The sequence below is a fragment of the Amblyomma mixtum genome, chromosome 2 (assembly GCF_055824585.1).
Source record: "Amblyomma mixtum isolate Tamu chromosome 2, ASM5582458v1, whole genome shotgun sequence".
NCBI classification, from domain to species: Eukaryota; Metazoa; Arthropoda; class Arachnida; order Ixodida; family Ixodidae; genus Amblyomma; species Amblyomma mixtum.
The window spans coordinates 26,702,657-26,714,441 of NC_143013.1; the positions used below are offsets into that span (position 1 = coordinate 26,702,657).

General features: G+C 47.5%; 1 protein-coding gene across 5 annotated transcripts in view; it reads left to right on the forward strand.

The window, feature by feature from the left end:
- The window catches only part of LOC149358757 (GRAM domain-containing protein 4-like), a 159,887-nt gene that overhangs the window by 145,887 nt on the left and 2,215 nt on the right, over positions 1–11,785 (forward strand). For all 5 annotated transcript variants that reach the window (XM_089570937.1, XM_089570936.1, XM_089570935.1 and 2 more), the window contains 14 exons: positions 353–429; positions 1,000–1,174; positions 1,910–1,935; positions 2,391–2,482; positions 3,171–3,262; positions 4,042–4,078; positions 4,272–4,349; positions 4,436–4,479; positions 5,166–5,275; positions 6,367–6,545; positions 9,054–9,186; positions 11,010–11,100; positions 11,240–11,321; positions 11,440–11,505. In XM_089570937.1, coding sequence (XP_089427063.1) covers positions 353–429; positions 1,000–1,174; positions 1,910–1,935; positions 2,391–2,482; positions 3,171–3,262; positions 4,042–4,078; positions 4,272–4,349; positions 4,436–4,479; positions 5,166–5,275; positions 6,367–6,545; positions 9,054–9,186; positions 11,010–11,100; positions 11,240–11,321; positions 11,440–11,505 — 1,282 coding nt within the window. The remainder of the gene's footprint in view (positions 1–352; positions 430–999; positions 1,175–1,909; positions 1,936–2,390; positions 2,483–3,170; positions 3,263–4,041; positions 4,079–4,271; positions 4,350–4,435; positions 4,480–5,165; positions 5,276–6,366; positions 6,546–9,053; positions 9,187–11,009; positions 11,101–11,239; positions 11,322–11,439; positions 11,506–11,785) is intronic.

Consider the following 11,785-nt stretch of genomic DNA (forward strand, 5'->3'; position numbering starts at 1 on the left):
CACCATCTTCTATTTGCTTTTTTGTAACGGTCAGCGTTTATACAGGAGTCCATGCTGGGAATCAAACTGCGGAACTTGTGAATAGAGGCGGGACGCAGTACCTTTTGATTATCGGTGGATTTCTTTTCTTCCGAAACAGAAGGTGAACTAATGCGAGCACAATCGTGCAGTTCTCTCCCTGCAACTTTTAGTTGTAGATTCTGGCGGCCCCAATGAGTGCTAAACGTTTAGAACGTCTATCAGAGATACCAAATAGACAGCCAGACTTTATATTGCCAGCTTGGATAAGCAGGTCGCAGTTAACTCCGGTTACCTGACGCACCTGGATAAATGTTATCTTTTTGCTGTTCAGACGGAAGCCACCAGCACCCCAGAGCCCCCTGGTCCAAAACAGTGCAAGCAGGATTCCAAGCATCAAGGTCACTTGTGGTAAGTGGTTTCCCATTCCTGTTGATATTTAGGTTGGTTGTGTTGGCTTCAGTAGCGGCCTAGAACGCAGGTACCTGTAACGTTGCTCTGCGTGACATCTGAGTTCTCTTGAATGCCTAGCTTGCTGCAGAGGAGCAATAGGAACAGTAAGCGTGTCCGAGACACGCTTACTCAGTAAAACGTATATTTCACTCGAAATTGTTATTCACGATTAGTTCACTTGCGCAACAAAGAAGGTGAGGATGCGTATACATTGCGACCTATTTTTCGCTAACCCTATAGGTATACTTGTCCACCACGACAAATGGCACGGTCGTCTTCGTTGTCCGTGCCCCGCCATTTAAACTGCCACCTAAGCTATCACAGCCACCTTTCACTGCGTCGTACTGCGTTGAATGGCGTAAGCTCATTACCACGAGTTGCTCAGGACAAGTGTCTAAGATTTTTAACACTTCACCGAATAACTAGGCAGCACATCAAATCTGCCCCCACTTACCTCCGAAACTAGAGGTAACTTCGCATCATACCTCGTTCCTTATTTCGGGGTCCATGCATACCCTGTCTGTACAGAAACGCCGGCGCTGCGGTCCCACGCGGCGGAGAAGTCCGCTGACTGGCTGACGATGCAGATGACGAATCTCAAGCGCTGGTTCGCCGAGCTGCAGGACGACTTCTCCGAGTGGCACCCCGTCGAGGTGTCGGACCTACCGCCAAAGGACAACGACGATGCATTCTCGCTCAAGTAGTACGTGCCACTCTTTGGCCTTCCAACTGCCGAGGCACCGTGCTGTTAAACCTCGATTCCACGAGACCCGTTTTTGCGAATAATTCCATACAGCGAACAGGCCATGATTTCTGAGCTGAATGTTTTTGTACCGTGGAAAGAACGAACTCAATTGCGGTTCAGTACCAGTTTAACAAAGTTTCTAAAAATATATAAACTAAAGACAAAGAGGTAGCTTAATTGTTAATTGCTCGAAATTCCACTAAACTCGCTACAAAAGTTCATGGTGAAAGGCAGAGTGCAATGAATTTCTTGTTCCCGTGAGTTCTTAGAGTGCTATTTAAGATTACGAAGTTCCCGATTTCATTGAATAATTTTTAGCGCCCGCAAGTTTCGGTATATCAGAACTTCGTTATATCAGTGCAGAACACGATTTCTCGGGCTTTTTGCTCATCTGACAACACCGCGAGCCAAGCAAAGACGGAATGGTTGACAGCATGCCACGACATTGCGCTACCGGTTACTGTTATGCCGAGTTGAGTCATGCCCCATGTGGCGTGCGGGACAAAGAACGAGGCTTTCGAAGTTTATACGTTCAGCGTACCTTTCGGCCTTACTTTTGGTGGCGATTCTGATCTGCTTGACTGTTCAGAACTTGTATGAAATGAGCGTGCGGCTTAACAAGTGCACGCATCAGCGTAACGGCCGGCTTCGCGAGATCCTAACCCGGTTTCTGTTTTTTTTTTCACTTTCCAGCACAAAGGACACCATGTTCAGATTCGGTAAGTTACGTCTTTTGTCGTTGCGTTGACGCGTACATACAAATATTACAAATAGAAAGCGTCATTTTATTTACTTGTCACGAGAAAACAAAACATGCATGGCCAATCACAATCATCGCTCTTACGAATAGACAGCCTTACAAGTACAGCATGTGACTAGCTGGCGCTATAGCCATAGCTGCCGCGGTGCTTTAAGCTTTTTGCTGAAAAATAGTGCGTAGTTGTGCATATTAATTCCGTTTCGTCACTTTTATGTGCTACGCCACAGCGCAACTTATTTTAATTGGTTCAAGAGCATCAGTTACACTGGTCTACAACGTCAGAACTTAATGACAAACCGCGGAGCTGCACTCGAGTAGCATGAATATAGGGAATAAAGATCGTAGATAGCTTGAGGGAAAATGGTAGCAAGGGTTCGCGTCTCACACGCGCTCGTTTCCCACTTCGTCTTGCAGCGTGCGTCGACTGCTCGTTGCGGGCAATGCAGCACGAGGGCACGAAGCTCCTCCAGTGGAAGTCGCCCCTGCAGACCCTGCTGATCGTTGCGGTGAGGCCACATGCAGATCGCCGTTTTCGGTTTGGTTTGGTTTGGTTTCGTTTATGCTCTAAAGTTGAAGACACATAACAAAGAGCAAGCGTTTACCGAAAGCTTGCTTACTTGCAGTGTTGCATACAGTGCAGTGAAGTCAGATTGCTCACTGTAGTGTTAACATCACCGCTATTGATCACCGCCGTGAATACGGCAAGAATAGATCGCTCACTGCGAACGTTTACGTATAAAACCTATAAGTGTGAAAAGCCTGCATATGGTGATGCCTGTAGATATTAGCTTGAATCTAAATTAGCTCCCGATAGTGTTTAGAATGCTTGGGAACACGCGTAGTTCCCAGCGGAAAGTATAGGCGTCTAGAGCGCAAACACTTGCTTCGAATAGTTAGTTGGAGGCGAGATGTTCCCTGATAATGTCTCAATGTCGTTTCGCGCGCGTATGCCTCCGATGTACCCTGCCCCTAGTCGCTTATGAAACGAAAGACGAAGGCAGCAGGGAAGCAAAAGGCATAGGGACAAATTAAAAGGCAGTGACTAATACGCACATAGCCCCCCCCCCCCCCTCAAAAAAAAAAAAACACATACCAGTAGCTTCACACCCTGCAAGATCAGTGTCACGACTTATCGCGCGCGCCCTACGAGCTTGATGCATAAGTGCTGAGACAAGTCTCTCTTATCACCCACAGGCCATCCTGCACGGGCTCTGGAATGACTGCCTGCTGCCGCTCATTTTCGTGGGGGCAGCACTGGGACTCATCAGAAATTACCTGGGCATGAAGTAAGTCTCCCGGCAGTGTCACTGCTTTTGCTATATATATATATATATATATATATATATATATATATATATATATATATATATATGGTTTGGTTTGTTTGTTGGGGTTTAACGTCCTAAAGCGACTGAGGCTATGAGAGACGCCGTAGTGAAGGGCTCCGGAAATTTCAACCACCTGGGGTTCTTTAACGTGCACTGACATCGCACAGCACACGGGCCTCTAGAATTTCGCCTTCATCGAAATTCAGCCGCCGCAGGCGGGATCGAACCCGCGTCTTTCGGGTCAGCAGCCGAGCACCGTAACCACTGAGCCACCGCGGCGGGTATATATATATATATATATATATATATATATATATATATATATATATATATATATATATATATATATATATATATATATATATATATATATATATATATATATATAGTTGTCCGTGGTGAATGCAGGCCCATTTGCTTGCTCCGATCAAATTGCGATGTCATGCGCACCGTAGGCACGGAATGGCCGGCTGAATTATTGCTGGATATTGGAATTCTTGCTGAGTATCGGATTGTAAAATACAGGAAGGGCATGAACGATATTCAGTGTTATTGCCTGGGCAGTCCATGACCTTGAGTAAGGCATGTGGTTGGGGCTAGTTGGTTCTTGGAATCAGTCACCTTGAACACGAAAATTCTTTATCTTTTTTTGTGTTATAACAGGTGGCATTGCAGTTACTCGACGCTTTTCGTCTTTCGTTGAAATTCACAAAGAAACTTCGCTGCATCTTTTTCAGAGGCCTTCTTGGCGCAGTCCCCGACGAGGTCTTCACGGTGAGACATGTCAATTATTTTTTCCAACTTTTTCGTGCAGGTTACATAAAATAAGTTACAGGGACATTAAGCCCTGTAACCTGTAGCACTTTACGTTATGATTAATTTATTCAGACGTTTAAGTGACGCTTGTAGACTCGGAACGCACATGTAACAAAATGTTAAATAAGCTTTATTTTCCTACCTGTCGCAGACCGATCACAAGAAGCTCGGCATAGGCATGGGAATCGACAAGGTGCCGGCGATAATGTCCCTCAACATGAAGATAGCGGTAAGTGCTCACTCGGTTTAGAAACAATATTTATTCGCTAGCAAAATAAACAGCACCTCAAAGTCGCTCTCGTTCCTGCTTTACAGAAAACCTTTCACGTGCTGTCGGACGCGTTCGACAAGGGTCTCAGGTGAGTATCTGTCACACATTATTATCAGTTTTCACCTGTCATGATATTGATACGAAGTTCGGAGAACGGGAACGGGTTTGTTTACAAGCAGGGATAGGGAACGGGTCGTACTCGAGAGTTCATTTTTACTTCAGCCTATAACTTGAAAGATACTACAATTAAACCACAATAGAACGAATTTGAAGGGGCCCGGCGACTACTTCTTTATAGGCGACAGCGTTTGTTGACCGAGCTTCCAAAGGGAATCATCATTCCTTCGTTATACCCATTATTTATTTATAAACCGTTTCGTTATAACGAGGTATCATGGTCATGTCTGGAAAAGACAACCACTCAGGAAACAACATTTTTTTTTCTTATCCATTCCTTACGAGTAATCGTCGCCAAAAACTGTTTCTTTCATACTTCTTCGACCTGTACGCGCCAATTGTGCAAAGCCAGTAAGCAAAGAAGTTCTAATGTACTTCATACAGTACCACACGTTTCTGTGATCTACGTTTGACTGATTAGGTGACCTTCTTGAATTCAGGCTGCATTTTTCCCAAGAAAAAATACGTTACGAGCGAGACCATACATAGCGCCTCAGTTTTGCGAATTTTCGAGAAAAAAAAAATGCAGATAACGCGGAGTGGTCATCTAGCGCCATACCGACGCAACTCACTCCGTTTTCCCGTCGGTTGTTGCAGCTTGTGGACGTGGAGGCAGCCCGCGGTGACAGCCAAGGTCCTGGCCATCCTTGGCGTCCTAACCGTGTACTCCCTGCTTAGGCCCACTTCGGAAGTCGTCAAAGTGCTCGGTAAGCTTCTTCCCCGCTTAAATGCAAACCTTCTGGACAGACTAGAGAGCCCCGTAAAAGATTTCTTTTCCCGACACGTGGTCGTGTACGTCAGCTTTTGGCATGTACAGGAGACGAAACCGTAAGCGGACCTGCCGCCAGACGTTCGACAGGCGCCTTGCTATCTCGTTTAAGCGTAAGTAGGACAAGGAAGAAACTGGGAGCAAGTCTTGCCTGTAGATTTGATTGTCTCAGCCGTAAAACTGCCTCTACCGCAACTGTCTCACGCAACCGTTTCCTTTGCGCGAAAGTTATATGACACAAGAAAAAAAACCTAAGAGTAGATGCAGATACCAGCCAGCATAGATGCAGTCGTGGACAACAGTTTGAGGAATGCGGATTCGCAGAAAAAAAAAAAAAAAGAAAATTATTCTGCGTTGCCTCGCTTGACAGTCAGCTGGTATTATTTTAGGTAACGGAGTGTGCATGTCCTATGCTTCTAAGTTATTTGCCTGACCGTACGGAATTTTTTTTCTTTCCGCGAACCCGCATCCCGCAAACTTGTGTCCGTGAGTACTGCTCGTGGCACGCTGAACTCTTTTAGAAGACCACTAGATGGCAGAGCAGCGCCGGATGGCAGCTTACTTCTGCAGGGTCCTAACACGAGGCAGGACAGTTAATTTGTGTGTGAAGAATGATGCCGTAACAAGGGTCACCGTTGAATCGCTAATACATACAGAAGGCTCAGAGAGTAGATGGGGGCCTGGGACGGCGTCCTGTATACAGGGTGTACAGCCGGCCAAATCTTTAGCTGGCGTGCGCGGCGGCAGCGTTTTCCGTGCTCCTGCAGCTATGACGGCGCAAACTTGCTAAGATATCAGATTTAAGCAGAGGCTCACTAAACTCCTGCTTAACATTGAGCTTTCCCCAAGTTTGCTTCGTCACAAAGCGCAGGAGCGCAAAAAAAGCGGCCGTCGCGCACGCCAGCTAAAGATTTGGCCGGCTGTACGTCCGTTCATTCATTATACCCAGGCACCTTCACTGACGTCCTCAATGTGCCCGCCTTCGGGTCTGTTACTATGCCTGAGCGCTTTTCTCCCGTCCGGCCGCAGGCACGGCGGTGGTGCTGAAGGCCTTTGTGCTGGACTACGTGTTCGTGCGGTTCCCTCGCGTGCGCGCCAAGTACGACCTGGCGTGGATCCTGTGGAACGAGCTGCCCACGGGGCCAGAGATCGAGAAGCAGGCGCGCCAGAACAAGAAAAAGGAGAAGCTCTCCAAGAAGAAGTCCGAGGTGAGTAAACATATCGCCCATGTCACGTCACACCGGCTGGCCCTCCACTCGGTCGAACGACACGCTCCGGATAGCGAGCCATTTAGTTCGTATTTCCTCGAAGGGACCATGAAATGATACTTACACTTATAAAAAATGGTCTATAGACAGTCTGTAGACTTCTTATAGACTTTTAAGGCGAAAGCCTTTAATGTCTCATCGTTGTAAGCAGCAGTTGTCGACAGAAATGTCACGCTTTTCAGTTGGTCGAAACGGTCGTGACGTCTCAGTCCGCCAATTTCAAACGGGGCCAATTGTATTTTGGCTAGTAACCATGCAACCAATTGAAGGGATCATATAGTGATGCTCCAAATAAGTGGGACTGAGCTTACTTGCTTGCTTACTTACCAAATTAGCCTAATTAACTTTTCTAGTCAGGCCATATAGATAAATAAAACCGAGTAGGAAATTCGTCGAGCTCGGGATTCGAACCCCGGTCTTCGGAGTGCGAGACGAGCATGCTATCCACTACGCCATGCCAGCTTTTTTTTGTGTGTCTATTGCTACGCCATGACAGCTCGATGGTTTGGAATGAACAAAGGCGCGTCTAGTGAATACGGTGTCTTCGCTCACTGCCATCCTCCTCCCTTCCCTTCCGGCGAGGTTTAGGTGTCCACCGAGATATGAGAGACAGATACATTTCCTTTCCTCAAAAACCAATTTACCGACGAGGGAGGCGTAGAACCGAATGGGCGATGGCGTTCTATGGACTCCCTGGCAGCGTTGCGAGACGCTGTCGCGTTCCACTCGGCGAAGCTTAACATCTTAACCACACATCAGTGACCGCACTTTAGGTCAGAAAAGTGCACCCCCCCCCCCCCCCCCACCTGTCCTGAATTTTGACCCGTGTGCACCGAGATATCTGAGACAGTTACTGCGTAATTTCCTTTCCTCAAATACAATTTTCATTTTCTTCATTGCGGGCCATCTCTTTCTTCTTTCACTCCCACCTTCCTCCCTTCCCTTACGGCGCGGTTCAGGTGTCCACCGAGATGACAGAGAATTACTGCGCCATTTCCTTTCCTCAAAAAGCGTTGCGTTCAAACGACAAGGAATTGCGCTGAACGGCTGGTGGTGTTCCGTGGACACCCTGGCAGCGCTACTACGCGCTGTCGCGTTCCACTCCTAAAGGCGAAGCTTAAGGGTAATTATCAGTTAATTAGCATTCAGGCATTAATCAATAATTAACCATTAATTAATGATTTGTCATCACTTAGTAATTAGCACTCAATTACATGTGACGCCACCAGTGCCACAGAAGCAGTCAAAGTGGTGCGGAAAACGCTTTCTTCGCCTCTAAGCACTTTAGACAGTCAAAGTGCCCCCTGAATTTTTGTTTTTTCTTATAGATTTTTGTGTATTCATAGTCTATGGACTGTCTATAGACAAAAGTCTACTAAAAGTGTATGGTCATAAATCTATAGATTGTCTACAGACTGTCTATAGCATTTGTATTGCCTATAGACTGATCTCTAGGATTTGTCTGTAGAGAGTCTATAGACTTTATAGAATGATGCCTATGGACAATCTATAGACTGTCTAAAAATTTTTGTAAAGATAAGGTTAGGAAAAGCGCTCGAGCGATCGTTATTTCATCACATGTCACCGTATACCGCAAAAACATTTAAGCCAGCTTCATTAACATCGAAATGTAGAATTTATTGCGCACATTTTTGTATTACAGATTTTAAAACACTCCCCGCGAAAGCAGTGTTGCTTTTATGAGGGTTGGTGCAGCGTACAAAAACTTCTCACACCATAGACACCAGTCTCTGTCAACGTGCGCTACTCAGCTGTCATGTAAAATGATTTCCCCTCTCTCCCTCATACACGAACCACTAATTTTATACATTATTTTTGAAAACACCAGCATCTAATTTACTATCCACACCTCTCATATAAAATGCCTGTCCAATACAGCTCTAATGCTTGTTTCACGTCTTCATTGATTATAGAATCACGAATAGCCATCCCTTTTTGTTGCCCTCAACAGTTTTCGTCTTTTATTCGCCGAACGTCCTTAAATCAGAAGCATGCCTGGCGCATGTCCTGTATATCAGACTACGCTCCATGGGAGCAAACGCTGCTTACAGATAGGAATTTCAGTTAACCGAAGCACGTGCTACGCCGGGAGAAGAACGCCGACCCGATTTGCATGAAGGACGCACTTTTCTTTTTTCTCTCTTTCTGTCTCCTTCACGCGCGGGAAAAATCACACACACAGTCGCACAAAAATTTAACCCGAAGTGCGTTTTCGCTTCTCCAGAGAAAGAAGTTCCAAGATTTTCGGTGACAGCAGCGAACGGGCTACGCAGGTTCGTCTTCGCTAATCAGACAGTGTTTGCTTCGTGCAGTCTGCGCAGAGCCTTACTTTAGAAGCATACGTGTATTGCGTTTGGTGCAACATTTGATGCAACATTTGATGCAACATTTGTCTCATTGCGGGTCTCACTTTGCCTTCTCACACAGCCTCCTCTGATCACCATCAGCAACAACGGGAACGAAAGCCGGTCCCAGTCACCCGTCTCCTTCCGAGGGGATGACATCGACGAAGTCCTTAGCAGCATCTTCGACATACCCACCTCGGAGATGTGTCTACAAGGTACGCCATCTGTGGGGTACTCGCGTGACATCACGGGCGCCACCTTGTTGTTGAGCGCGTAGCTTCAGCGGTGCAGGCCGAATCAGGTGGTGGTAAGCCGATTAGACATGGACGCTGCATTTCACCATGCTCCATGTAGTACAACAAAATGGCAACCGGTATGACGTCGGTGAAAAAGCTTGCAAAATCCCCATGATTGCGTATTTTCCTTGATACTGGTTTCGGTGTCTTCACGTGGTGGGACCCAACGGTAGATGGGAAGTTGGAGTAATGATCACAGGCGAGCGAACGCCCGGGGCTTCGGTCCTCTACGTTGCGGATATCGAGGGCGAGGGTGTTGGGCGCGGATTTGCTACAGGCCGGCGTACTCCCACAGTAGGTAGCAAATCGTCGAGCTGGCACCTGCATAGCAGTTTTTCCTAATAAGCAAAATGAAGATTGGTTTATGGGGGTTTAACTTCCCAAAGCGACTCAGGCTATGAAGGACGCCGCGGTGAAGGGCTTCGGAAATTTCGACCACACGGTGTTCTTTAACGTGCTCTGAACTCGCACAGTACACGGGCCTCTATAATTTCGCCTCTATCGAAATTCGACCGCCGCGGCCGCCGCGTCTTTCGGGTCAGCAGCCGAGCGCCATAACCTCCATGTGCGTTCACTTGACGCATTTGAGCAACCAAGCTGGTTCGTTGGCTGCCTATGCCGTTTCCTGTCCGTTCCCGACACTGGCACGTCAGTGAGAGTGAGCCGAGCAGCCATGGAGGAAGGAAAGAACTGCGAGCAGCAGACATGGCGCCATGTTTGTGCTCCATTTCTGTAGGGAGAAAAATGTACTCCCCTGAATTCCCCAAAATATCCTTTATCAGAAGGAGTAAACGTGATACTCCATACTGGTACTCCATAGAGGACATGCCATTTACTCCCATTTGAGCTTGCTTTTGCTAACAGTCTACCGTCCTGCGAACTTCGTCTTTCTCTTCGCCACTACTCTGTAGAGGGATGATGGTGATGAATGGGCCAGCTCCTTGATAACGGGGTAGGTGCGTGCGAGCGCCGCACCGAAGAGAAAGACGAATAAGCTCGCGTTGACAGCTCGCAGGCGTGGACCAATGAACAGTGCTTCCCACTCTCCTACAGCGATCCTCCTATTTCCCTCTCATTCCGCTTGACGGACGAAAGGCGGACGCCGCGATGACGGGAAACGAAGTTACACATCTTTAGCATACCGTGTTACCGTTACCGGAGTACCGGGATCCCGCCCACTGCCAGTGAGCGCGCCCTGATTGGTCCCGATGCGGCAGGCGTGAGTGAAGCTGCCGGGTACCACCTAGCGGCCTCCAGGCGATATGCGCATGCGCATTGGCGGCTCCCGGTACTCCGTTAACGCTAACGGTAGCACGATACGCGGTATGATAAAGGCGTCTATTAACTAATGCCACTGTAAAAGGCGTCGTGCGCAAGCTTTGCAGCAGTCATTACGTGAGGATCCCTTCTGCGTCTAAATGGCCGCAGTCTGAGGGCGGAATTCTCCTGCCCATGGGTTGCTGAGCGACTTCGGAAGGCGGCACCGCGCGTATGGGGGCACTGGGAGCAGCGCAATACGTCACCGGAGCGTGCTAAGTGTGAATAGCAGAAGCGGATTTATCTGACTGGAGTGCGATGATGTGCGAGGAATTCATAGGTATCTACGGGAACGCACTGCTCGCCAATGAAACTGTTTCGGCATCCACGCAATTGTCACTGTTTAGTAGTTTAGCATCTGTGATGCGTTATCGCACGTCATATTCAATCGGCGCGCTCTAAAAGAGCACTTCTTTCTTTCGCAGGTTGGGAACAAGGCAGGAAGTGTACTTTACTCAAGAAGGAACGTTCGCTCACATCTGCTTTCCGCAGCGGCCGTCTGTACCTAACAGACCAGTAAGTACGAGTATTCCTCCAAATAGCGTTGTTAACGGTGCGATAACAAAATCCCGAGGCACCGTAACCCGTTCGCTGTTTACGTTCACATTTCACTTCCATGAACATTAAATGTAAATGCTGCCGTTCCGTATTCCAGTTACCTGCTCTTCCTGAGGTACAAGACCCACCACCCCAAGAATCTTACCATCCACCTCTCGGAAATTTCAAAACTCGAAAAAGTGAGTATTTCTCCAACTGCTAAACCAGTGAAAGCTTATGTAGTTGCGCTCTATTCACTGGGAAACTCGCTGGCTCTGCAATGCTTACTGAAATATTGCATTTTTGGTTGCTTTACAGGGAAAACCATCATCGTGGATATCCGGCGATGGAACTTCACTCATAGTCACCATGAAGAATGGCGAGGTAGGTTTCTGCTTTGTACTCAGTGCAACCCTCCTATATTATCTTGATGGCGTCAAAGGTTCCTTTCGGTGGAAAACCCGGCGTCATTGTGACTGGAAAATCCCGATTGTTCGAGAGGGTAGTGAAGTAGAAAAGCAGAGTCTCCGAAAAGAAGGCCAAGTGGAATTGCAGAGGTTATGCTCGTTGGGCGAGTTGGTGATTCATGATGGTAAAAAAGCGCGTAACAAGACGATAAAAAGAAGGAACACACGACGACACGAGTGCTGTCAACTCCTCAAGT